The 25805-nt window shown below is 31.8% G+C and overlaps 1 protein-coding gene across 8 annotated transcripts in view; it reads left to right on the top strand.

Moving 5' to 3' along the window:
• The window catches only part of LOC115210193 (nipped-B-like protein), a 140093-nt gene that overhangs the window by 80667 nt on the left and 33621 nt on the right, over positions 1 to 25805 (top strand). For all 8 annotated transcript variants that reach the window (XM_036502006.1, XM_029778661.2, XM_036502005.1 and 5 more), the window contains 12 exons: positions 1965 to 2015; positions 7669 to 7824; positions 10573 to 10679; positions 12281 to 12367; positions 14201 to 14432; positions 15235 to 15389; positions 15928 to 16008; positions 18140 to 18240; positions 18623 to 18767; positions 19609 to 19691; positions 20920 to 21049; positions 25592 to 25735. In XM_036502006.1, coding sequence (XP_036357899.1) covers positions 1965 to 2015; positions 7669 to 7824; positions 10573 to 10679; positions 12281 to 12367; positions 14201 to 14432; positions 15235 to 15389; positions 15928 to 16008; positions 18140 to 18240; positions 18623 to 18767; positions 19609 to 19691; positions 20920 to 21049; positions 25592 to 25735 — 1472 coding nt within the window. The remainder of the gene's footprint in view (positions 1 to 1964; positions 2016 to 7668; positions 7825 to 10572; positions 10680 to 12280; positions 12368 to 14200; positions 14433 to 15234; positions 15390 to 15927; positions 16009 to 18139; positions 18241 to 18622; positions 18768 to 19608; positions 19692 to 20919; positions 21050 to 25591; positions 25736 to 25805) is intronic.

Genomic DNA, 25805 nt, shown 5'->3' with positions numbered 1-25805 from the left:
GTAATCTAGCCATATATTTTTAGCTCTGCAATTGGCTTATTTCTGAGTTTGAGCTACACATGAATCAACTGTTTTATATGAACACGCTTCTTTACATTACCTTAAATTCAGTTTACTAAAAAAAAAATTAGCAAATCAAGTAGTCTTAAGAAATAGTACTTTTTATTTTGATAATATGAATATAAATCCATTTTACATTGAACATTTAATTTTAAAAAATGATATTATAAGACAAAAAATTAGGGTTAGGAGTAATTCATCTTAGATTTTAAAATATATAATTTTAATACATTTTGAGTAAATTGAGTAGATTTTAAGATATACAATTTTAATACCTTTTGAGTAAATTTAGATGTTATAGTTAAAATGTAAAATGATATTTATATTTGCTCCAGTAGAATACTGTCAAGAATGTACAATGAAATGAAGTTAAGAAATTATTTATAAAATGATATTATCAGTACAAAATTACTTTAGTTCATATATTGATATATTTCCCATTTATTAGACTTTCTCTAACTACAGTTCTAGCTCATGGAAAGAACATTAAAAATAATATCTTTATATGAATAGTATAACTGTTACTCCTGAAATATTTTTTTAGTGCTCCCCGCCATTTATTAACGTACTAATATATTTTATGATAGTTCTTTATTATTGATAACATTTAATCTTATGTATTCCTCATTTTTATTACTTTTTACTCTAGTTTTCTTTTCAATATTTTTCTGGTCATTCCTCAAGTTAGTTAGATTTTTATCCAAGCTATAACCATTCCATTTTGTGGTTTATTTTTATTGTTTAATATGAATATTTATTTACTCATCACATAAGGCTACAAGAAAACATATCAATAGCATTTCATTTTTAAGGAAAAAAACAAACGATATATATATATATATATATATATATATATATAATATATATATATATACATACACACACACACACATAGAGGATTTTGTTACTTGAATTGTTATTATTTTCAATGTTAGTGTGAAATTCTAATTGCTATTTCCATGGTTCCTCATTTTCATAGTCAGTGATATCCCGTTTCTCTTAAGTGGGATTTCTTACAGCTATTTGGTATTATTTTATTGTAAACTGATTAGTAAAATTGGCTTGGAACAATTCTGTAAGGTATTTAAACTGATTTTGTTATATATATTTTTTAAAAACTATTCCATTGAGCATATATTTGTGAATTAAGTATCAAAACTTCTTTCTTTTGAAATATTTCCACATTAATGGAATCTAGTTACTGTCTACATCTAGAATGTCTGCTGAATAAATGGTTGCTTTATATGTTGTAAATGTGTCAGCTTACCTTGTAAAGTTTTGCTGTTTCGTATCCACTGCCATCTATTATTTTGAAGAATGATCTATCTGATCATATGCAGTTAAGAAAAACAATTTAAATGAAAAAAAAAAAGTACTTTTATAAAAGCCATAAATTTTATTGGACTGACTTTGGTGGAATGAAACTAGACTGCTAATATAAGGCTGTCTGGCTAGACCCATCAAGGGGACAATTCTATGTTTATATGTATATATTTGTTGACTTTTTTCTATTGTTAAATTGTGAATAATTGTCAATGGTAAATATAACTGGAAAATTGAAATGGTTTGTAAATACTTTAAAAATATAATCTTAAATTGGTCTCTATATTTGTGATTTTACAAATGAAAATGTATAACTATTACAAAAATAATGGCTTTCTTTTTAAAACTAACAATGCAATATTCAGACATTTTACATATGCTTTTCCTGTTTTACATGTGTATTTCATAATATTTGATAATACCTACACTGTAATCTATAAATTCACAGTCTTCATCGTTCTTTAAACCAAGAAAGGAAAAAATATATGTAATTCTTGTCTTCTGAATCCTTGTTTCACTTTTTATGGATCTTTAAATGCTTTGAATATTTGGTTTTATGTTATCATACTCTTGTAATTCAGGCTGTAAAAGAAGTTATTCTGCTGACAGTGATGATGATGATGATCTGTATTGTAAGTATTTAATTATTCTTTAGTTGTTTATCAGTATTTCCTAAAGTGCGATGCTGCTGTTTATATGCCAGATTTTATATGGAGCACATTTTGTACTGATGGGAATTTCTCTAACCTACACTATGTTTGCCCTAAGGTCTGATTACCTCTCCCCTAATATTTTATGTATTTTTTGTATACCCTAGGACCTTTATACTATCAACTGACAATATTCAATCCTATTCAGCTGAGAGCGTCTTCATTCCTCAACTCTCCATGTACAACATCTTCCACTTATAAATTAGACTCCTCATGCCAAACATGCTTTGTTTCCATGAACAGCAAATATAAAAATGTCCTCTAATGAGGACATGATAATCTAATCTCTTTCAACTATAAAAAGACACAATTGCTACTCATATCAAGGAAATGACCTTGTATTCTACTCCGTTTTAGTTATGGAGAATATAAACATGATTAAAATGTTCAAAGTTACATATAAAAATCACACTTTTAAACAGTATTTTCTGGTAATCCAACTTACGTAAAAACTAGCTTAAATTGAATTCTGCAGAATGGGCTTCCTCTTTGGAGTTAGAATATAGTTTAGCTGTGATCAGTTGCTGATTTCAAGCTAACTAACTCAAGTAAGTTTCATATCTGAGATAATGCTGCTGCCACCTATACAAATGCATCCTAAGCTGCTTCCCAAAGAGTTAATTTGTCTGATTGGAAAAATATTCACTGATGTATTACTACCTTTTGCTCAAAAATGGCATTACATTCCCTCCTATGTATATGCTTTGTGAGTGAATTTGGAAGGTAAAAACCTTTGTGTGTATGTATGTGTGTGTGCATATAGGCATTCATGCTCCTTTCTGACATACACTCACAAATGATGGGCTTTCATACAGTTACAGTTAAAATATACTGTGATATATATATGAGTAAAAAATAAGTGCATTACCTCGATGGTAAGACTGTGGGTGAACACACATACACAGAGGAATACAGGAACTATCTTTCTTTTTTATTTTTTTTTCTGCAGTAGCACAATGGGGTGAAAGGTTGGGGCTGAGGGGAAGGCCACACTGCTGCTAAAAACTATGAAGCACACACAAGTATGCATACACACACACACAAGAACACAAACACATGTGAACATCAGGATACACATCTTAGAAGTGAAGATAAAAAAATAAATAAACAAGTAAAATGACCATCCCGAAATACAACAATAGTTACATAAGTAATATTTCAAAAATTTCACTGATAATGTTCACTTTTGGTGGCTCCAGCAGCGTGAAATTGTAAGGATCTTTTGGACATTGAATAATGAGAAATTAGCTATGAATTTTCTGTTGTGTTTTTGTCAAATTTTCCTTTTGATATGTTTCTGTGAAACTTTTGAACTATATATATATACTAGCAGCATAGCCCGGCGTTGCCCGGGTATGTAAGAGCCCCTAGTAGGCAACGACTAATCCCAATCTAGTCCTTTCCCTCTAGGGAATGAAGGCGCATGTGTAGGTTGCAATGTCTTCTCTTCACTCCCAAATAACTATCAAACAGCTATCGATAATTCAACCCAACCAATTCCTACCAGGAAGAAATTACATTCGAGACTTTACCCCCAACTTCTGCTAATAGCTGCTGCAGCTGCAAGTTATTCGAATACTTTTTTTGTTTACACTTTCTTTATAACTACCACCCCAAACGTTTTACCTTAAATTTTTGACGTACCCTAAGGGTCCTCGGACACTACTTGCAAACTCTTGGTTTATTATAAACCGCTTTTGTCGTGTGCATCAAAAAACCTTTTCCATTTGTTTGTTCAGTTTGGTCACTTTTGACTTTTTCGTTGTTGTCACTCACATTGCTGCCCGCTTTTTTTGCCGTTTTTGTACATTTTTATACATTTTGGGATACTTACCCCACGTGTTCCGAGAGTTAAAAAGGTCGAGTTGCGCCCCCCTAGACAGTCTGTAGAAAATGTGTTGCATATAAAAAGCTTAGATTCTCGACCCATGTCGAATTTATCGATTTTTTTTCAGAACTGGGGGAACTTTTCAAAATTTTCGCTGCGTTAGTTTTGAATTATGACATTGGGCTATGTGTGTGTCAAGTTTCATCAGAATCGGTTGAAAGCCGTGGTCAGAGTGAGGGTACAACCTGACAGACACACAGATAGACAAACTGCCGTTTATATATAGAGAGATATGTGTATACACACACATACACACACACACACACACTATTTACATTATTTATATTTGATGGATATTTGTCCTCATCTTGTTTGTTTTTAACACAACGTTCCAGCCTTCATCAGGTATCTTGGGGAAATTTTTGAACCTGGGCTCTCATTCCTAAGGTTTTTTTCTTTTCTTTTTTTTTTGATGTTGCTATTATTATTATTATTATTATTATTATTATTATTATTAAGGTCACTGCTTGGAATCGAACTCGGAATCTTGAGGTTAGTATCCATGCTCTTAACCACTACGCTATATACTCGTGGGCCACAGGCATATGGCAAGGTGGTTAAGAGCACAGGCTACTAACCCCAAGATTTAATGATAATAATAATAATAATAATAATAATAATAATAATAATAATAATAATGATAATAATAATAATGATAACAACATAAAAAAAACCCCCCATAGGAATGAGAACCCAGGTTCAAAAATTTTCCCAAGACACCTGATAAAGGCTGGAGGGTATATCAGCTGAAATGTTGTGTGAATAACCAACAAGATGAGCACAAATATCCATCAAATGTAAATAATGTACATAATTCCTCATCTCTTAAATATATATATATAATGTAGGATGATAAAATTTTTTCTAAAAAAATTTTATCAATGGCTAGCATATTAAAAAATACCTTTAAAGGTTAAATTTATAAATAACTTATAAAATAAGTGCAAAAGATAAATTCTAATGCCAAATATGCCGAAATTTGACAAATTGTCAATAACCATTATAATTTATGCGTCTCAAAACAAGCCGATAGAAATTTCTAAAAAATTCCGTTATTACCGTATTGGTCCCAATTTCAAAGTTAATTCATAAGAATTTTCTTCTCCTCAGCAATAAATATGTCAGACATAAATGAAATACTTACTCATACTCATGAAAAAAGCAAGCACTAAGTCCTGAGCAGACCTAAGTACCCCAAATATATCCAAAATAGAAAATCTTCAGCACATTTTGAGACACGTGTGATTCGAACTAAAAACTTTCACAGAGTGAGAGAGTCCGGAAGTCAACACTATTAAATTTACATCTAATGTAGGATAAATTTTTTTGAAAAAAGATTTTATCAATGGCTAGCCTATTAAAAAATACCTGTAAAGGTTAAATTTTTCTATTTTGACAACTGATGCTGCCATGTTTACATCTCTGTAACTTAACGGTTTGGCAAAAGAGACCAATAGGCTTGCAAAGAATACGTCTTAGGGTTGATTCGTTCGACTAAAGGCAATGCTCCAGCATGGCCACAGTCTAAATGACTGAAACAAATAAAAGAATACAAACAATATTATGTGTGTGTGCAGTTTGCACTTTTATAATATAGTTTATATGATTAAATACTTAGCTAGAGCTAGTAACCCAAGATAAACTGGTCAAAATTTTATCTGCATTAAACATGGATATTAATTGTTACATAGGTCATAAAGACGTAAAAACCATTTTTATTTATTTTAACAATCATTGATCACTTAACTGAACTCATTGTACATTGAATAACTATTGAAGCAGTCATTTGTATGTCATTTAACAATGAGTATCCATATTCTTTACTTAATAGATATTCTTTTCTGAATAGTTGAAGCAAAAGCATAATAGTTTTATTTTTAGTTGGCAATATAAAATTTTTGTTAGAAAAAAAGTACCTCCCCCCAATTCTGTTTCATCTGATGATTGTTGTTATTTAAAGGGAGAAATATGAAATCTTAACACAGGTGCAGGCATGGCTGCAGTCCCATTGCATGGCGCCTTGGGCAAGTGTCTTCTACTATAGCCTCGGGCCAACCAAAGCCTTGTGAGTGGATTTGGTAGATGGAAACTGAAAGAAGCCTGTTGTATATGTATATGTTTGTGTGTCTGTGTTTGTCCCCCACACTATAGCTTGATAACTCATGTTGGTGTGTTTACATTCTTGGAACTTAGCGGCTTGGCAAAAGAGACCTTTAAAATAAGTACTAGGCTTACAAAGAATAAGTCTGGGGCTCAATTTATTTGACTAAAGGCAGTGCTCCAGCATGGCCGCAGTCAAGTGACTGAAACAAGTAAAAGAATATTGTGTGATTGAGGAATACACTGGCTAAAAGTGTATCTATATGCCCTTCAGATGCAAAGAAGTGTTAAAATCTCTACTTAGTACCTATCCTTTTGGAATTTTAGAACATAGTATTAAAAAGAGATGGTGCCTTTTGACACCAGCATGCCTGATACAGCCCAAGCTCCTTGGATATAAAACTATCAATTTTAAAAATATCTATATTTAAATATAAACATTCCCTTCATGTTTTACCTAAGGACATTTTAATTAACTTTTAAAATACCAGATTAATAATGGATTAATTAACCATCTTTTTTTTTCATTCCTTAAAACTCTTTATTATTGAAATATATGAGCAGTGTTTTTAATTAGAAGAGTGAAAAGAATAAACTAGCATTCATTATTTTGTAATAGATTAGACAAAAATTCTCAAAAGAAAAATTTTAATAAAACTACTCTAATCCTATGTGTGTGTGTGTGTGTGTATAATGTTCTTATTTTTAAATAGCTAAAAATTAGTGGCATGAAATAGTCGGAAATAGGCAAGAAATAGTCTATTAAGAAGTTTAAAAAGAGAAAGGTTTCTAATAAAATCTTTTACCTGATGATGAAAGGCTATTTTCTTTTTCTAGAATAAATAATTTAACAAATTATTTATTGGCAAATTAGCAAAGATGTTCGAAAATCTAATAGAATAATTCTTGTACCAACTATCTGTACTCTGTTGCCAAGGTCAACTTTGCCTTTCGTCCTTTCATGATTGATAAAAATCTACGAATCCAGTGTAGTGGATTAGCAGAGACATAAGAATGTTTAACTGGATGCCACGCAATAATTGTTCTGGCTATTTGCATTCTGAATTCTAATCTTACTTGGATGGCAGACTCAGTCTCTCACCCAATTTAACAGCATCAGCTAGCACCTTTATAGGAGTCAAAACTGAACTGATGTCTAGTTTGAAGATGTCTCCATCCCTCCCACCAATGTTGGAGGGCCACCTGTCTGTAAGCAAGAAGAAAAATTTATTATTCCAATAGTTTGTTAGAGCAGTCATTAGAGTCAACTTTTCAGACATAAATTGAAATTTATAGTTGTGAATTCACTGGTTATTATATATATATTTCTTTACTGCCCACGAGGGGCTAAACATAGAGGGGACAAACAAGGACAGACAAAGGGATTAAGTCGATTACATTGACCCCAGTGCGAAACTGGTACTTTAATTATCGACCCCGAAAGAATGAAAAGCAAAGTCGACCTCAGCAGAATTTGAACTCAGAATGTAGCAGCAGACGAAATACTGCTAAGCATTTCAGCCGGCGTGCTAAAATGGTTATTATATATAGTTTACAAATTATTTATCTTGTAATCTTTCATTTCAGCTCAAAAGAAGAGAAGAAAGAGAAATAAAAGGCTTCATCAAAGAGCGCTGTCTATAGATGAACTTCTTGAAAGTCCAACTTTTAAAAAATTTGTAACATCAATTGAGTATGTGTTTGATTCTGCTGAAGATATAGATTTTGGATCTTTGGATCCAGGTAAGTAATTTTACTGGCTTTCCCACTACTGTTGGTGTAATATACTCTTCTTTATCTTTTATATACTATTGATACCTTGCAGTATGAGTTTCATTCCATGATGGAGCTTGTTTTATGATTTACTCATTTTACAAACCAGTTTTCCCCATTGAAATTAATTCAAATATAATTAATCCGTTCCAACACCCCCAAACCACCCAAAATCATTTTTCATGGGTTTTAAAACAGAAAAGGTGCAGTTACAAGGAAAATGATCATTATAAAAACAATAAAAAAGAATGCAAAAGAAATATGTAAACTGGTTTTATTAATTTAATTACCTTAAAGATGGGACAATTTGTGCACAAGGAAGACAATGGAGTAGGGAGGAGGAGGATTATTGTTTGGGAGGAGCACCTCCTTCCATTAAGACTTGAGGAAGAACAATTTCTGGCATTTTTTTCTCTCATTTAGCTTAATTTAGGCTTTTCCTTCACTTTCTTCACTTTTCACACTTATAGGTTGTTTCGTTAGAAACATATCAAAAGAAACCTGCTTTTTCAAAATGTTATGAAAATGTACCAGAACAGTGTCATTAAATAAAGCAGCTGCATGACCTGCACATACTTTTTCAGGATGATTTTTTTTCTACAAATTTAGAAACATACTGCCACTTTGCCAACACTGCCTTTATGTCACTTGTAGAGATAGCCTTCTCTGCTACAATGTCCTCCTCCATAGAACCAATCTCTTTCACCACATCTGAAAGTTACTGCAGTTCATCTATTTTCAACTCCTGTCAATCTTGAGACCCATGGACTTGCCAAGTGACACTGTCTCCTTGACTACAGATGTCTCAGACAAACCCCCTCAAAGTCTCTTTCAGATACGCAGTCAGGTCACAGCTTCCACCATGCAGAATTCAGTATTCTCATCATTACACCCTGCCAGGCCATATCAATGATTTTCAGGCAGGTAGCAATGTTGTAGTGCTCTTTCCAAAACACACGAGGGGTTAGGTATGTATTTTCGGTGACTTCAAAGCACCAACAAAACAGGTGTTTGGCACACAATTTCTGAAAATTAGAGATCACTTGTTGGTCCATGGGTTGCAAGATATGGGTGGTGTTGCGTGAAAGGGACTGAACTTTTATGAATTTAAATTCATCCAGGATATCACCTTTGAGGCTAGGAGTGCGAGCAGGAGCATTGTTGGGGATGAGGGCCCTGAGAGGAATGTTTTCCCTCTATATGACCTGCAGCCTCTCCCTCAGGATTTTGTGCGACTTGAATGCTTGTGAGTTTTCAGAATGGTAGACAAGGAGCAGCTTAATCTTCAAGTCTACACTTGCATTGGTACAAAGGATTAGAGTTAGCCGATCTCTCATAAGTTTGTGGCCTGGCATTTCTTCTCTTCCGTAGTTATGTAGGTTCTTCAGGGCATTTTTTTTTCCAAAAAAGGCCAGTTTCATCACAGTTGAATACCTGTTGTGTGATGTACCTCTCGGCTGTGATGAGCTGATGGATTTCATGCACAAAATCTTCAGCTGCCTTCATGTCAGAACTTGCTGCCTCTCCATACCTGATGATGCTATGGACACCAGTCCTCTTCTTGAAATTATTGAATCAGCCATGACTGGCCTTAAATGTATCTGCTGATGTCTCCTCTGTCAGTGTTCCTGGGTTCTGCTTCAGGAGATTCCCATACAGCACTCATGCTTTTTCCCAGATGATGGTCCCTGGGATACAATTTTTCCATCTCTTCATGGACAGATGTGCGCTGTGTGGAGAGCCTGGAGACATCCTTTGCTATTGTAATGGCCTTGATCTTGTCCTTTTTCTTCAGAATGGTGCATATCATTGATGTACTTTGGTTGTATTGACATGCTATGTCCACTACACGCATTCCTCTCTCATGTTTATCAATCATTTCCTGCTTCAATTCTATTGTAATCAACTTTTTCTTCTCAACACTGTCCTTTGCACTAATTTTCTTAAGACCCTTTGCTAACACAACTAATTATTGCAAAGTAATAGCAAAAAGTGCACAGAACTAAAAACAAAATACTGGAAAGAACATAATAAGGATGCTACCACAATAAAATAAACACATGAACTAGTGAGTGAAGGCTGTGCTTGTTGGAAGAGCTTGTACAAGCTCAGCACTGACTAGCAGTTGCTTGTATGAAATTTGCGTGTACTGCTGATTTCCACTTGTACTTCAAGACAAACATTCACATGAGTCTCAACACATTACTCGTAAAATGGTGAACTCATACTGCGAGGTTCTACAGTATTTAAAATTTTTTTTTATTTATCTAATTAAATTTGCTATATGTATTTTTCTTCTGTTTTCTTTTCATGTATCCTCCTTCACTGTAAACTGTTAGGTTTATTTTGAAATATTTATCCACAAATTTGTAAACTTGATATTACTTCAAAAATAAGTATCTAAAATTCATATTTTATTATGTCAATAGTATGTTTTTAATTGAAAACCAAATAATCTTGCTTACAATTTACGAATACAAATACAATATTTCAGTGTTAGAATTTATGTAAATGATATATAATATGACCTAAGCTTAAAATGTCATAATTGACCTAAGATCAGTGAAAAAATATTTATGTTTCGTAATACCTTGAAATAAGTATGTAGCCTTTTGTTTCAGTTAAAAGTTAATCTAGCAAAGCTATATCTAATCCTTCTATTACTATTAAGTTAGGCAGTATCTTCTATTTTATAAATTTCTTCATTTCTTTTATTAGATGACGATGACGTTGAATGTCCACCGGAGTCATTAATCTCTAGGCAAGTTATGTCTGAGATTTGTAGTGAAGCAGCAAAGTTGAAGTCTATGGGTGTATTCAATCAGGTAATTATGAGCATACAAGGCCATTTTTATTTTACAACATCCATTTATAGGTTTATTCCTGATTTCTAAAGCCTGTTAATATGCATGCCTCATCACCATCACCAAAACCATCCCTATATCTTCCATTTTCCCAGCTGATATGAGTTAGACAAGCTGTCATGTTCAATATCAGTTCTTTTTCAGAGTTACTGCCCTCCTAGATAGATCTAGGGTCATGTTTTGCTTGTATGTTCTATTTTTGGCATAGCTTCTATGATGGGATATCTTCCTGTTTATTACCAACCACTTTACTGAGTGTAATAAGTGCATTTTATGGCACTGTCATTTGAGTGGATGCCTTGTCCCCAGTAAGACCAAAGAGTTTCTTTATTCTATGTTGTCTTTGTTCAACAATTGCTTAAACATTTCTATCAATAGATAGAATATATCTCTTTAACAAAAGTACATTAGATCATGATGTAGGAATGTTAGACAACATCCAACCGGACATAGTGTAATAAAAGAACTAATGCTTCAAAAGTGAATGTTTTTGATTTGATTTTAATCTTTTGCTTTTTGGTAACCTTCCATTCAGCTGGAAAATAGGAATTCTTCCTTAAGTCAGATAGACTAAAAACTAGACTAAATCACGATGGTTCTGTAAATAGTACATTTAACAAAAAAAGCCTCTTTATCTGTTTCTTGCTCTGTGCACTCTAAATAACTCTTGTCCAAAATTATCCTATGTCACTCTACAAGGCTCCCCACCATTAGAAAGATTGTTTCACAACGACTCATTTTCTTCAGATGAAGAAAATAGCACCTACTATTTAGCTACTATAAAATTTCTCACCAACACATTCTGTCTTGTGGTTTACAGATAGACTGTTTTATCACTACTATAGCATCCTCTGCTCCATTTGGTTAGTTTGTCACATACCACCTTCATTCAGCCTGTCTCCCTTTTTTGTCCTCCATATTGTATCAACCTCCACTGGACTTTACACTAACTATTGTGTCATACAGTACAAAATATTAAGTTTTGTACTGTACGGCATAGATGTTAGTTAATTAAGGAAGTGAGCTGGCAGAAATGTTAGCACACCAGGTGAAATGCTTAGTGGTATTTCATCTGTCTTTACGTTCCGAGTTCGAATTCTGCCAAGGTCGACTTTGCCTTTCATCCTTTCGGGGTTGATAAATTAAGTACCAGTTGTATCCCTCCCCCAAAATTTCGGGCCTTGTGCCTAGAGTACAAAAGAGTACAAAATGTTAATTCTCTAGAAATCCCTCTCTGACCATATTTTCCTGCACCAATTCAAGAGGAACTCCCTTATTTCTGACCAAACTACAGGTGAAAAAAATAGATGAACTTTTGCATATTCCAGACTACTTACTTCTTACTGACATATTTAGGCAGAATACAAATAAATGTTTCTTTTCATGACTTTCAAAATCACTTCTTATATTAGAGCAATATATCAACAGATATGGCTTGATTGATACTGGTTTCCTGTAAAAAAAATTGGTTACTTTGCTTTTTAATTGAAAAAATTATTGAAATTAAAATAATAGGCTAAAAATGTGTTAACTTGTATTTTTTCTTTCCCCTTTTCTTGTAGATCCCTGGTGATAAACTTGTGAGATTATTGGCTATTTTACAATGGAATGTTCGAGATGGCATGAAATTAACTCCAAATATAAACCAGGTATAGTTTTCGAAGATGCATTGTTTCTGACAGTTATGTAAATTTTCTAATTGCCTCACCTTTGGTACTGTACCATCACCTATTCTTTTCTCTTGAATTATTTAATATTTATCAGTATAAAAGTTCATTTAAAGTGATGCATTTGGTATTAGATGACCTTCAATTTTTTTTTCTTTTACCATTGCCCAGTCATTTATTCCCATATGTGTAGCACATGTAAACTGCTTGATCAGTTACCTTGAGATTAATTTGTCTTTAGAATGTCATGTGTGATGGTAGAATCTTTTATGGAGATATTTGTTAAGCTGTTAATGTTGTAATGTAGCCTTTAAAAAAGTTTTGTCAGGTTTACAAAGTTTACTTTAGTGTATGAAATGGTTTTTTTTATGTAATTTGTGCAGATGTGATGATGGAAAGGGAGATAATATTTGTATTTCCTGATTTTATTTTTGTTGTCATTATTATATCTGTATTTAAGGTGGCAAGCTGGCAGAATTGTTAGCACACTGGGCGAAAAGTTTAGTGGCATTTTGTCTGTCTTTACGTTCTGAATTCAAATTCTGTTGAAGTTAACTTTGCCTTTCATCCTTTCAGGGTCAATAGAATAAGTACCAGTGGAACACTAAGGTTGATTTGATTGACTTAGCCCCTCCCTCAAACCTGCTGTCCTTGTGCCAAAATTTGAAGCCATTATTATGTCTGTATTTAAGGTGGAAAAATGGCAGAATTGCTACTGCATTGGACAAAATACTTAGCAGCATTTCTTCTGGCTTTTACATTCTGAGTTCATATTCTGCTGAGATCAACTTTACCTTTCAACCTCTCAGTTGAATCCTGTGGTTGATGTAATTGATTAGGCTTCTAACAAAATTTCAGGCCTTGTGCCTATAAGTAGAGAGTTTATATCTGTGTTGTACTTATATGGAGTATTTCTGAATGATGTGTTTTGATTTTATTTTTGATTTATGTTTTTAGAAAATAACTTTTTAGAGATTTTTGAGTTTGTTTCATGCTGAGCCATTGCTTCTATTGCTTTCTGATATCATTTATACATCTTGAGGAAAAATAATTGCGTGACAAATTTGCATCGTTTAACTGGTATTCAATCTCTGAATACCCCCACCTTCTCTTTTTCTCCTTTTTTTGCCTCCCTGGCATACTCAGGAGTACTTTATTCAGTATATTTATTGGTCTTTAAGAAAGTAGGGGATTATTTGAGAAATAGTTGGCTGTTAATTAAAACCAGTTGAGTGATTTTGTAGAGGCTTCTTTGCTACTTGAGTCTTTATTAAATTTGATGTGTAAATATCTTCACCTGCATTCATAGACTCTCTTACTTTTTGAATTTTTCTTTTTTTTTTTACTTGTTTCAGTCATTAGACCATGGCCATGCTGGGGCACCATCTTTGAAAAATTCTTAGTAGAATTATTTTTTTAAAGCTTGGTACTTATTCTATCACAGGCTCTTTTACTGAACCACTATGTTACAAGTACATAAACACACCAACACTGGTTGTCCAACAGTGGTGGGGTATAAACACAGATACAAAGGCACACACACACATGACGGGCTCCTTTCAGTTTCCATCTACCAAACCCACTCACAGGGCTTTGGTTGGCCCAAGGCTATAGTAGCCCAAGGTGCTATATAGTAGGGTTGAACCTGGAACCATGTTATTGGGAAACAAGCTTCTTACCACACAGCCACACCTCTTTTTATATAGAAATAATTTTTAAAATTCCTATAATCTTTCAGTAATATGTATTGTTGTATAATATAATATATAAAGTATATGTAAGTGTTTTAAGATGCATACTTTATTATATTTAAAGGAAGAAGAAGATGAAGAACAAATTCTGTGGAGAGAAATTACAATGGAGAGAATAATGCGAAGTATGGATGCTTCTTTAGCAGCTCTGTATATTATTACTGCCCCAGATATGCCAAAACAAGTGTATTTGGAAGATGTGATAGAAAGGATAATCTTGTTTGCGAAATGGCAGCTGCAGAATACAGTCTATCCAGAGTTTGATCATGTTTATAAGATAGATCCTCATGCTAAAGGTAAGGACACTTTGTTTTGTGTCAAGAATTTTATTTGTTTCAGCCTTGTAGCTGCGGTCATGCTGGAGCACCATTGTATCTTTCTGAAACCCTTGTCATAAAATTGCTTATGTCTGTCCATAGCTTAAATAATAGTATCTTGATTTCTAAAATCAACTTTGTGCTTCATAAATAAAAGTTGTAGCATAATTTCAGATTTTGATGACATATGATTATCATTGTTTTAATATCCATTTTCCATGCTTGCATGGAATTTGCTGAGGCAGTTTTACTGTTGCCAGATACTCTTCCTTTCACCAGGAAGTTGAGATTAAACAGTTTGGTATTCTAAATTCGTATTAAGGTTATAGAATCTATGTAATGAAAATAGCAGAACTAAACTGTTCATTCATGCCCCAAGTTAGTATTGAAAGTATGGTTGGAATTATTATTATATAATCTAATACACTTTTGTTTAATCCTTTAGCATTCAAATTACTCTATCAATTGTAATACTTGTTTATCCACATGGTTTTGAATTAATCATGCAACACCTCGTGGCTTTGAGATTTTGCTGATGTGATTGCTTTATCTTTAAAACATCATTTTAGAGTAGGTGTAAGAGGCCAGATTTAGTCGTAAAGCAGGCTGAATGTTTGAGATGGATATGGCCAGTTTAAATGCTAAAGGATTAAGCCAACTTTTATTCTATTAATAAAATTTTTTCTTGGTTTTTCTCTCATTGTATTTATCCGAATATTTGAAAAAAAAAAAAAAGAAAGAAAAATGTCAGTGTTATATTTGATTTTTTGGTTTAATTTAGATGGTTATCATGGCAGTGTGAAAGCCAAGAGATCCCGGTCACATATAGTTAAAAATAAATTAACTATCATGCTCTATAATAAACTGTGTGAGCTAGTCGAGGCCTTAGGTGTGTTATTAAGTATCCAAGAACTTACTGACACTGTTGTCCTACAGGTAAGTTAGAATCTGTAAAAAATTAAGTTTATAAAATGAATAAATTTGATTATCCTATCTATAAGAATTGCATGAACTCTTTGGTATTTAAAGAAAACTATGAATATGAATGTCTTTTTGGAGTATGTGATTATATATGTATATATATGTATTTTTTCTTTTCTCTTCATAAATTTATCAAATCCGAAATGAATTTCAGTAAATATTTAAATAATTTCAAGTATGTTATTTTAGATGTGTAAAAAAAATTAACGAGGTTGTGGCTATCTTTATTCTGGAAGAAACTGTTTCCTTTACATCTTATATTATCAATTTAAAGAAGACTGTAGTTTATCACTTTTTAATCATCTGTTTTAAAAATTATATTAACTCATTTGTCATATATATAACTATGAGAAATAAAGCCTGTATCTTTGAGTGGATATCATTTTATTTGAATTTATGCGTTCAGTTAACTAATGTCACTAATATACTTCATTTTGTTTGACTTTTAATAATGTTTTGATTTTGGGTTATAATTCCATTTCATCCTTTTCAGGTTTCTACGTTAGGTGTGTCACCATTTTTTGTGGAAAATATAAGTGAAATGCAATTAAATGCCATGAAGTTAGTCACTATTGTAAGTAATATAATATGTTTCATTTGATTGCTGCTGTTGCAACCACCACTGCTGTCATCATTATCATTGATGCAGTGTGTTATAGATTTATTGTACTTATCTAAATTCATTTGATAGTGGTATAATGGTTCTTTTTTCATATAACTAATTCTCATATCCTTTTTTCCCATTGTCTAACATATTACCATTATGCCACAAAGCAATACACATCATTATTATCACAACAACTACTTTTCCATGTTTGCTTGGGTTGGACAGAGTTTATTGAAGCAGATTTTCTGTAGCTAAACACCCTGTCACCAACCCTAATCTCAGTCCACATAAGTTTATACTTCTCCATGGCTGGATGTGTTTCCATAGAATATTGGAAATAAATGACACTCATTTGCAACTATTGAGTGATGTTAAAACAAGGGGACACATTCACACACACAGTTATTTCAGTTTCCATCTATCAGATCCACTTACATAGTATTGCTCAACCCTGGGAATGGTAAAAGACATTTGCCCAAAGTGTCATGCTGTGGGACTGAACTCAAACCTGTGTGGTCAGACAGTAAACTTCTTAACAGCAAGACCACAACTGTTTCTTACATAGATATGAAAGCCTAGAATGTTATTAGCAACAGATATAAATTGATTTGTTAAAAACTTGCAGCCACAGTGTAGCATTAGGCACTTGGAAAAAGATTATTATATAATCCGAGGTCATTTGCTGACCAAAGATATTTTTGACATGACAACTCTACCTTTTATTCAGACATAATGTAACTTGTATTAAATGATATAAGTGATTTTGTTTTTTAAAAAAGGAGGGTATGGTTTTATTTCTAACATGCTACTACAAGCCTTCTGGTTGAAAAACCAAAAAAGTTTTCTATATGGAACCATTGTCTTTTCAAACCCCATTAGATTTCTTTATTCCACTGAGTAACTAGTTTTAATGTCAAAGTGAATGCAAGCATTGTTTTTTCTCAAGCAGTGACAAGCAAAGATGTAGAATGTCAGTATTTGCACTTACGTGCACACATTTGACAAGCTTCCATTCTGTTTTATCTTACCAGTTCCACTCATAAAGAATTGGTTAGTCTAAGGTTATGGTGGAAAATACTTGCTTAGAGTGTCATGCTAAGAGACAAAATTCAAAACCATGTAGTTACAAGGATAACTCCATATCCACACAGACATTCCTGTGTCTTTTTCCATAAATGAGTGTGTTAAAGAAGTGACAGGAAAACTGACATCAAGCCACATGAGATGATGGGACATTGAAGTGGGAGAAAGCAGACAAGATGAGGAAAAATCATAAGAAAGCAAATCCAACTATATAGATCAGTAGCCAGCAACATTTAAATCTCACCAAATATACACTAGACACTTTTTTAGCTGAAAATAATTCCATATTATCCTTCATCCCTACAATATACATCAGTAAGTTTGTTCTCTATTAATTAAAAGAAAAGTAATGCCATCACATCCTTAGGAAGACTGATTTGTTGAAAAGTTTTCAGTAAAATCCTATCTGTTCCTTACTTTTATTTATCTGTTACATTCAACATCTTCAACATACCCTGTTTGTTTGACATTATACTGTAACCCATTCAATCAAACCTTATATAAACAAATTAGAATCTTGTTTCCATGAAAACGAGTTAATAGCTATAGGGAATAAATTCACTAAGGAATATCAACTCATACTATAAATTACACTCAACAATGTCTTCTTAATCCATATACAATTTCAACATTCTATTATATAAAATACATTTTTATGTGGTTCACATTTTGATATACTTCTCAAATAAATTGCTTTCTAATCTAAACTACACTTAATGGAGTTATTGCATTATCTTTCATCTATGGTTCAGACATTCACAGACTTTACCAGCTAGCTCTGAATCTTACCTATTGCATTCAAATCATTAGGATTAACTTTGACTTGTATCTCTCTGTGAGTGGTGAAATAAAAGCAAATAAGATACCTATACTTCATATGCTTTCAAAAATAGAAAATTTCATCATTTGTACAGAAAAATACTAAGATGAAAAATTTGTATTAAATGATTGTTTTAACATTTTTGTATCTTTTTAAATACAAATATTATCTCAATACTTAACATATATTTTTCAGATTTTTTCAAAATATGACAAACACAGGCAGCTTATTCTTGAAGATATTTTTGCTTCTCTTGCTCGTTTACCATCTAGCAAACGAAATCTTCGGAATTACAGGTTATTTTTTTTTGTTTTGAAACTTTTATCATGAAATTAAATTTTAATCATTTTGAAGTATATAGCTTAATTGTACTTAAAATATATTTACATAACTTCATAACATTTCATTAATAATGGCATGCGTATTCTAAATATAAGTTAGTAGATAGGAGTGTATGAACAGCTTTGCTTGCTATCTGAAGTTACCTTTTTGTAGGTAAAGTGTTTCAATGTGAGATTAGTTCTATAAGAAAATCCAAGAAGTAAGGCTAAACATTTATTAAGAATTACAATAATGAACTGATAAACTATTTTGCACTTGTTTTGAGTCTGTGAAGCTTTTGTTAAGATTCTTCATTGACATCTATTTTATCTTTCTAATTTTTCTTCTTGTTTCTAGGTTAAATGCAGAAGAATCAATTCAAATGGTAACTGCCCTTGCTTTACAGTTGATCCAGTGTGTTGTAAAAGTTCCCAAACCAAAAATAGCAATGAATCAATTTATGGGGGAGGAAAAAGCTCCGGAAAAAAATTCTAAAGGAAAGGTATGTGAAAGGTTTTACAAATAAAAAACTAAAATAAAAATTTTAAATAGGGCTTACAAAATTTTCCTTTTAAAATATATCAGCAATTATTACTAAAATTAAGGAACTTGGTTATTATTTTATAATGTTTGTTAGAAAATACTGTTTAATTTCTCTAAGCATGAATTTTATTGCTTTTGAAAATACAATCTTCAAACAAGAGAACCAGGAACCAGCAATAGAAACAAAAACTCTGAACACTGTCACCATCATTAGTAGTATGCCTGTTCTACTACAGGTTGGATTGATTTATTTTAGTGTAGATTACATTTTTCTTTCTTTTTCTTAGTGTATGTTTCTTGCTTAGTGTCACATCTTAATCCTTCTTTGTCCCAGTTATAATTAAAAACCCACTTACAGAAGTTTCCATAAATTGCGCATTACCCTTTTGTCATATGTTCAAATAGTTATCACCACTACTTTGCTCTATCTTTCTGTTCCTTACCATGTGTGTGTGTGTTTTTTGCTTTCAAGTTTTTCAATAAGCTTGCCTTCTATTTTAGGCACTTTTAGAACTATGCCTTAACTTATTTTAGTATTCTACCATTTCAATATTATTGGTGGTTAGGGTGTTGGACTTGCGGTAAGTCCTAGATGTTTCATTGTGTCAAGGATGAGAAGGTATTTATATCTGCTTGTAATTACATGGGCATGGAAAGCAATTAGTGAAAGCTTTTATCTTTGATTCTGTGCGATGGTCATTGGGGTAGATGTAGTGCTAGATATACTATGTCTGGAAAAGAGGGAAACAAAATTGAACAAATTTATCTTTTTTGTTTTAATGTTGGTATTTCTATTTCAGACTGATAATGATGTGTTAATTGTAACATCTTATGAAACTGCAATGCGGACTGGATATAACTTTCTATCAGTTTTTTTAAAAAAGTATGTAACAATGTCTTTCTACATTTCTAGATGTAATTTCGCAGTAAAGCATACATATTAAATTAATAGGAATTTGTAAACTTCTTTTATTAACTAAATCATTATTAAATATTTAATTTACTAATTACAGGTATTTATTTTTTATCTGTTAATAATGATAATAACAGTAATGAAGATGACAGAGATGTTATTTGAGAGGGAATATCATTGTTTGATTATTTGATTCATCTAACTGCATATAAGTGAGTGTCAGTGTATTTAAAACATGAATGAAGCATTAATAAGTTGAGCTTGAATAAATTATCCAGTGGGTAACAAACAGTTCTAGTTGATGACAATACTATTATTTCACTTTACCAGCTGTCATAAGCTACATTTTTAAGTATGTCTTATCATCATCATCTACATCAACAAAGCTACATTTGTTGTCACCTGGTGGAATGATTGCACACAAATTAAGTGAATGGGCAGAAATATAAGTTTTGGACATAGATTAATAGAAATTTTAAAGAAAAAAATAATTCACAAATATTGTTTGATACTGCATATTTTATTCTACTCCACTTTTTTAAAAGTTCTAGACATTAAATATGGTAACAACCAATCTCAGAAATAATTTATAAACAACTGTATTTATACCATAAGGTCATATGGAATGACCCTATTATAAATATATATATATATATATATATATATATATATATATATATAGTGCTAGCATAATTGATGTAGCAAACCAAGAAATTTTAATTAAAATTATCTTATTTACTATCTGACTTATTCTAATAAAATATATAAAAAAAGCTGGAGTGTCAGGCCAAAATTTTAATTAAAATAAAATAAATATGCAGTGCTGTAAGGAGTTAGATCTTTATCAGTACAGTATATTACTATAAAGAGTATTTTCTTGGGGTAAATGTAAGCGAATAGTCATTTATATGTGTGTGAAAGAGAGAAAAAAACAAACAATTTATTTCTTAGTTGTTGTTTTTTTTTTTTAATATAAATGTTTATCAAAATGTATTGAGCTACTTCAGTGCAAAACTGATGAAAATTGCTTTTTATTGAAACTATTGGAAATTTATTTTTTTTATTTGGAGAATAATCCACTTTTTAACTAGCTTGATTTTAAACTTTTATTTCCCATTGTTAAGGTGATTCATATTTAGAATGTTTGTCAATAAACCATATATTTAAAATTCTAAAATATTTTGTTTTGTTTCTTTAGGTGTACTGCAAAAAGTGAAGATGATTTTCGCCCACTTTTTGAAAATTTTGTCCAGGATTTACTTTCAACAGTGAATAAACCTGAATGGCCTGCATCAGAACTTTTATTGAGTCTCTTAGGGCGAATCCTTGTAAGTTTTGAGTTATTTAAGAATTGTTTTTTACTTTTGCGTTGTCAATATTGCTAAGTATTGATTATTTTTCTTGAACTGGTGTTCTGCTTCAGAAATATTTATGTTATTAGAAAACTGAATTGAATCATATATTCTGTTATCTTATTAGAGTAAACATGGTTTAGAATAAAAGCTTTGTAGTTTAGTAACTTAGTATGACACTAATACACACAAACCTAAATTGGTTTGAGAAAAAGTATAAATATATGGATGCATGTTTTTGTGTTTAATATGTAATTTATCTCTCTCTGTCTCTCTTTTAACTTACAAGATGATTAAGAATTGGTCATCAGGCGTTTTGTAGGTTTCATTAAATGTGAATGGATGTTAGTTTTTGGGAAAAGAAATGTAAACTAGAAGCAGATAATATCCAGAGTTGAACTTACTTTGAAAAAAGTTGATGTAATTAAAAATTTGCTGATAGAAGATAGAAGAAAGCAACTTGTATTACTCATCAAACCTTGAAATGTTTGATGCTGTTTTTTTTAAACAATTTGAGTTGCATTAGAAGGCTATTCGGTGTCTGTGTATCGGTACATCTCTACAGACTTAAATCGCACATATCTACATACTTAGACAGCAGAAAACTAGGTTTATGTCTTTGGAAAAGTATATTATAGTTGAGAAAAGTATATTATAGTTAAGAAGGATATAGTTAATTGTTAATTTGTCGTAAGTCAATAGAATTATTAATCATAATGGTTAAAACCTTTTAGTGTATATGTTCAGTATATATAATACAAACTAAGATACTGAGACATTTCAGATCATTACAATACATTGTGTATTTATCTGAATATATCACTTATTTAACATTTTTTAAATATTTTTATTTTTATAAGGAGTTAAAAAACTTTATGTTGTTATTCCATTATAATTTTTAAAAATTACTTATAATATTTTTATTATATCTTTTTCTTATAAAGAAAAGATATAATTTGATGTCTTGTTCTTTTCTCCAGTTTTGGTTTTCAATGAATTGGTAAAGTAATTAGGTATGAGCTGCTTTTTATTTCAAGATAAGTTATCATTAACTCAGGAACTTCATGTTTAGTTAAATAATTCATACAAAATATACCTTCTGAATGAACTTGTATTTTTAGTTAAATGTGTATACATTTAAATATTTGTTGTATTAGAAGGATTAGAATGTTACTCTGGTCTTAAATAATTTTTAAATGTAGGATGGGAGCTGAATTAGCAATATGCAATATTTAGTTCAGCTGTTAAAAAAGTATAGAAAATTAGTTATTATATTCTTGTCCTGATGTTGGTGATGATGAATAATTCTTCTATATTTAAATCATCGACCCTAAATGTTGCAGCTCATTATCAAATGTTTAAAGTAAAATAATTACGTATGCATTTACAATTTAAAAAAAAAAAGTGGGCTTATTAGTGACAGATGGGCGGTGCCTATACTTCTTTAAATACTCCCAAACTGGCAAGATAGATGCTCCTTTTAAGTTTTTATTGTTCAAGATCCGGTGGAAAAACATGAATGGGAAAGAGATTTTTAGAGAATAGCACTTCTGAGAAAGAAGAGTTGCAGAAAATGTTAAAGTGGGGTTCCTGGGAAGTAAAACACATCCAAGACGACAAGTTGTGAAGGAACAAATGGGCCAAGAATGCAGTTAGCTTGTCCAGCAAGCTAGTTGCATACTCTATGCATATACTGTTTGAGATTTAAAAGACATTCACAGGGCTGATTGTCTAATTGGGTTGAATCAACCATTAGAGTTTTTACACTTGGTGACTGTGTGTATAGTTGCCAAGATTGGTTGAATGAAAATGATAGTTTTGTGTGAATGTAGTATACAGGCAGGAAATGCAAAAGCTTTTTAATTGGGAGTTGACAGAATTATCTTAAAACTGGTGGATAGGAAGATTCAGCTGGTAGAGCCTCTTCACTTTGGGAGATGGGAGTCATTTGTAAGCTGTGAAATGTATGAAGATGTCTTTTGCTTTTCTGATGGTTATTTTGCAGGCATTGTTGTGGTGAGTTAAAGCACTCCAGTTCATCCGAGTGGATAGCTTCTTCCTGATGTTGTAGGCCTTGTTCTTCACCTGTACTACTGCAACACATCTGCAGGTGAATCTCTTAGGGGAATTTGTTGTCAGGGGCTTTAGTTGTGTGAGGGATGTGGAGGTATATATGTAGGAGGATACTTTAAACAGGTGAAATATATTTTCTACTGGGGTAATCAGTATAAACTAGCAGAGCTCTGGCAAATTAGAAATACCAAAAGGTTAGCATTGTGTGATATGTTATCATAATGGAGTAGTTATCAGGAAATACAGTAGATGTGGATGATCTGTAGGTAAAGACTGGTGTGGAGAGGTGGCAAAGAAGTCATTAGTGTTACGTGTCAGTCAGGGATAAAGACTGTTACAGACAGATTAGAGGAATGCAAAGGATAAGAGAAACTGTGAGCCTTAAAGTCAAAGAGGATGACTTAAGAGAAGTTCTTCATGTAAAATGCTATGTGCCTAAATAATTACTGGTGGTTGGAGGAGTTCATAGACACAGGAAATGTCTGCAGTTAGTTACATTTTAAGTTTTATAAGTAATGATTTGCAAATTTATTTTTTAACTCAGATTGCATATCCATCCACATTAGATAGTACATACTTGGGAATTGAAAAATATTATCACATTAAATACTCTTAAATATTGTATCCTTATATATTATACATTAGTTTTGTTATTTAATCTGATCAGATAATGTCCTCATCATTGGTAAATCTTTTAAAACAGCATCTATAAAACCCAAGTAGTTTATTTCAAGATACCACATCACATTTAAAGGCTACAATCAAAATGAGATTTCTTTTATACAAGTTATTCTGATTACTAATATGTGATAACTACTCCAAAGTTCACACCATCTACAATCTCAATCCCATTTCATGTTTTAAGCTTTTGAATAACATTCCAAACAGTGGAATCCGGGGTAGAGGGAAACTCAGGAAGACATGGTATGAGGTGCTGAAGCACGACCATTGAACGTTAGGCCTCACAGAGGCAAAGACCGAGACCTCTGGAGATATGCTGTGACTGAGAAGATATGGCAAATAAAGTGAGTTCGCAGCTGTAACCTTCGCCATTGTTGCATAACCAGCCCACTCAAAAGTACCTTGGATCGTAGGGTGACATGCTGTGCTTGAGGAGACCTATTGAGTCAAGTACATCAACACCAAAATCAAATGACCCCAGTCGAATCGTCCAACCCATGCCAGCATGGAAAATGGACGTTAAACGATGCTGATGCTGATTCTCAAGACATGATGTTCATAACAAGAAAATTAATTGATTATAGTCCTTAACCAAGTAAATTAATTTCAAATAAGCAATATGACAATATCTACACAATTGCTTAGATTGTATCTGAATTGTATTGCATCTGATCAATAATAAGCTAAGCAGTTTGTGGGCTATTAAATAATTAAGTTACTCCACTGCTATAGTTCTACACAACAATTATAACAACATTTAATTATGTGACCTATTGCATTTTTGTCTTCATTCTTGATGTTTTGATATACTCTTTTAAGAAGGGTGAGCAATAGCAGAATCTGTTATAACACCAGAAAATGCTGTGTAGTGTTTAGTTATCTCTTGTTAGGGTTGGATAAGCCTTTTGTTCTTCAGTAAGATAAAATAGCCAGTAGTCAAATACTAGAACTGATTTAATCAACTATACCTTCTCAGAAAGTTTGTGGCCTTGTGCCAAAGTTTGAAATGAATTATAACAATATGATGCTTATTAAGTATTTTGATAAATCATTACTAATCTCCATTTTATAAACTAACTGTTGCAATTTCTTATTTACTTCTGACCTGATTAACCTTACTTTTGGTAATAATAAATGCAGCAATTGTTTCTATATAACTTTTGCACTTATGGTGTTTTAGTTTCTGTGCTTTTCGTATTAAACTCTTAGCTAACCAAAAATTTTCTTCTTACATCTTTCTTTGTTTATCTTTCAAAATCAGCATATGTTCTTTTTTTTCACTACTTTGTGCTATGCTTATTAGATGGACAGTTTAATTTGAAGTTGTTTTCAACACCAGGGTCAGAGTACCTTTCATTGGGATGGATAATGATATATCTGATAGTTTACAAGAATTTATTAAATAGGTTAGATGCTAGAGAATTATCCTTTTATTTTAACAATTTTTGATTTAAAGTTTCATCTTTACTAAGATGCAGTATAAAAAATTCCATCATTTAAAATATTGCTTTAATGTTTGTATTTTGTTGTTGTTTTAATACTATAAAAATCTTTCTGTTGCATGTATACAGTGTGTTATTCATACTACGTAAATAATACTACTGATTTATAGTAATTCAGACTTTTTGAAAACATTTTTGTTAGAAAAATAAATGATTTAAAGTTATGCTGGATACCTTTGAAAAACTACACAATTATAAAATTTTCAATATACCAAATACTTACATTTTCAGGATTTTAAGTAATTCTATTTTTTACATTTAGGTGCAGCAATTTAGTAACAAATCCACAGACATGTCACTGCGAGTTGCTTCACTTGAATATCTTGGTATTGTTGCGGCAAGGTTACGTAGGGATGCAATATCAAGTCACATGGATCAGGAAACTGTAAACGATATTGTTGAGAAGGTAATTAATCAGGACATTTTTTGTCTTTGGAATTTTTGATTTTTTCTATGAGATTTTTGAAATTTAACAA

Source organism: Octopus sinensis, linkage group LG4 (genome assembly GCF_006345805.1).
Source record: "Octopus sinensis linkage group LG4, ASM634580v1, whole genome shotgun sequence".
Taxonomy (NCBI): Eukaryota; Metazoa; Mollusca; class Cephalopoda; order Octopoda; family Octopodidae; genus Octopus; species Octopus sinensis.
The sequence above is the reverse complement of the archived record's forward strand: the minus strand, read 5'-3'. Positions and strand labels throughout refer to the sequence as shown.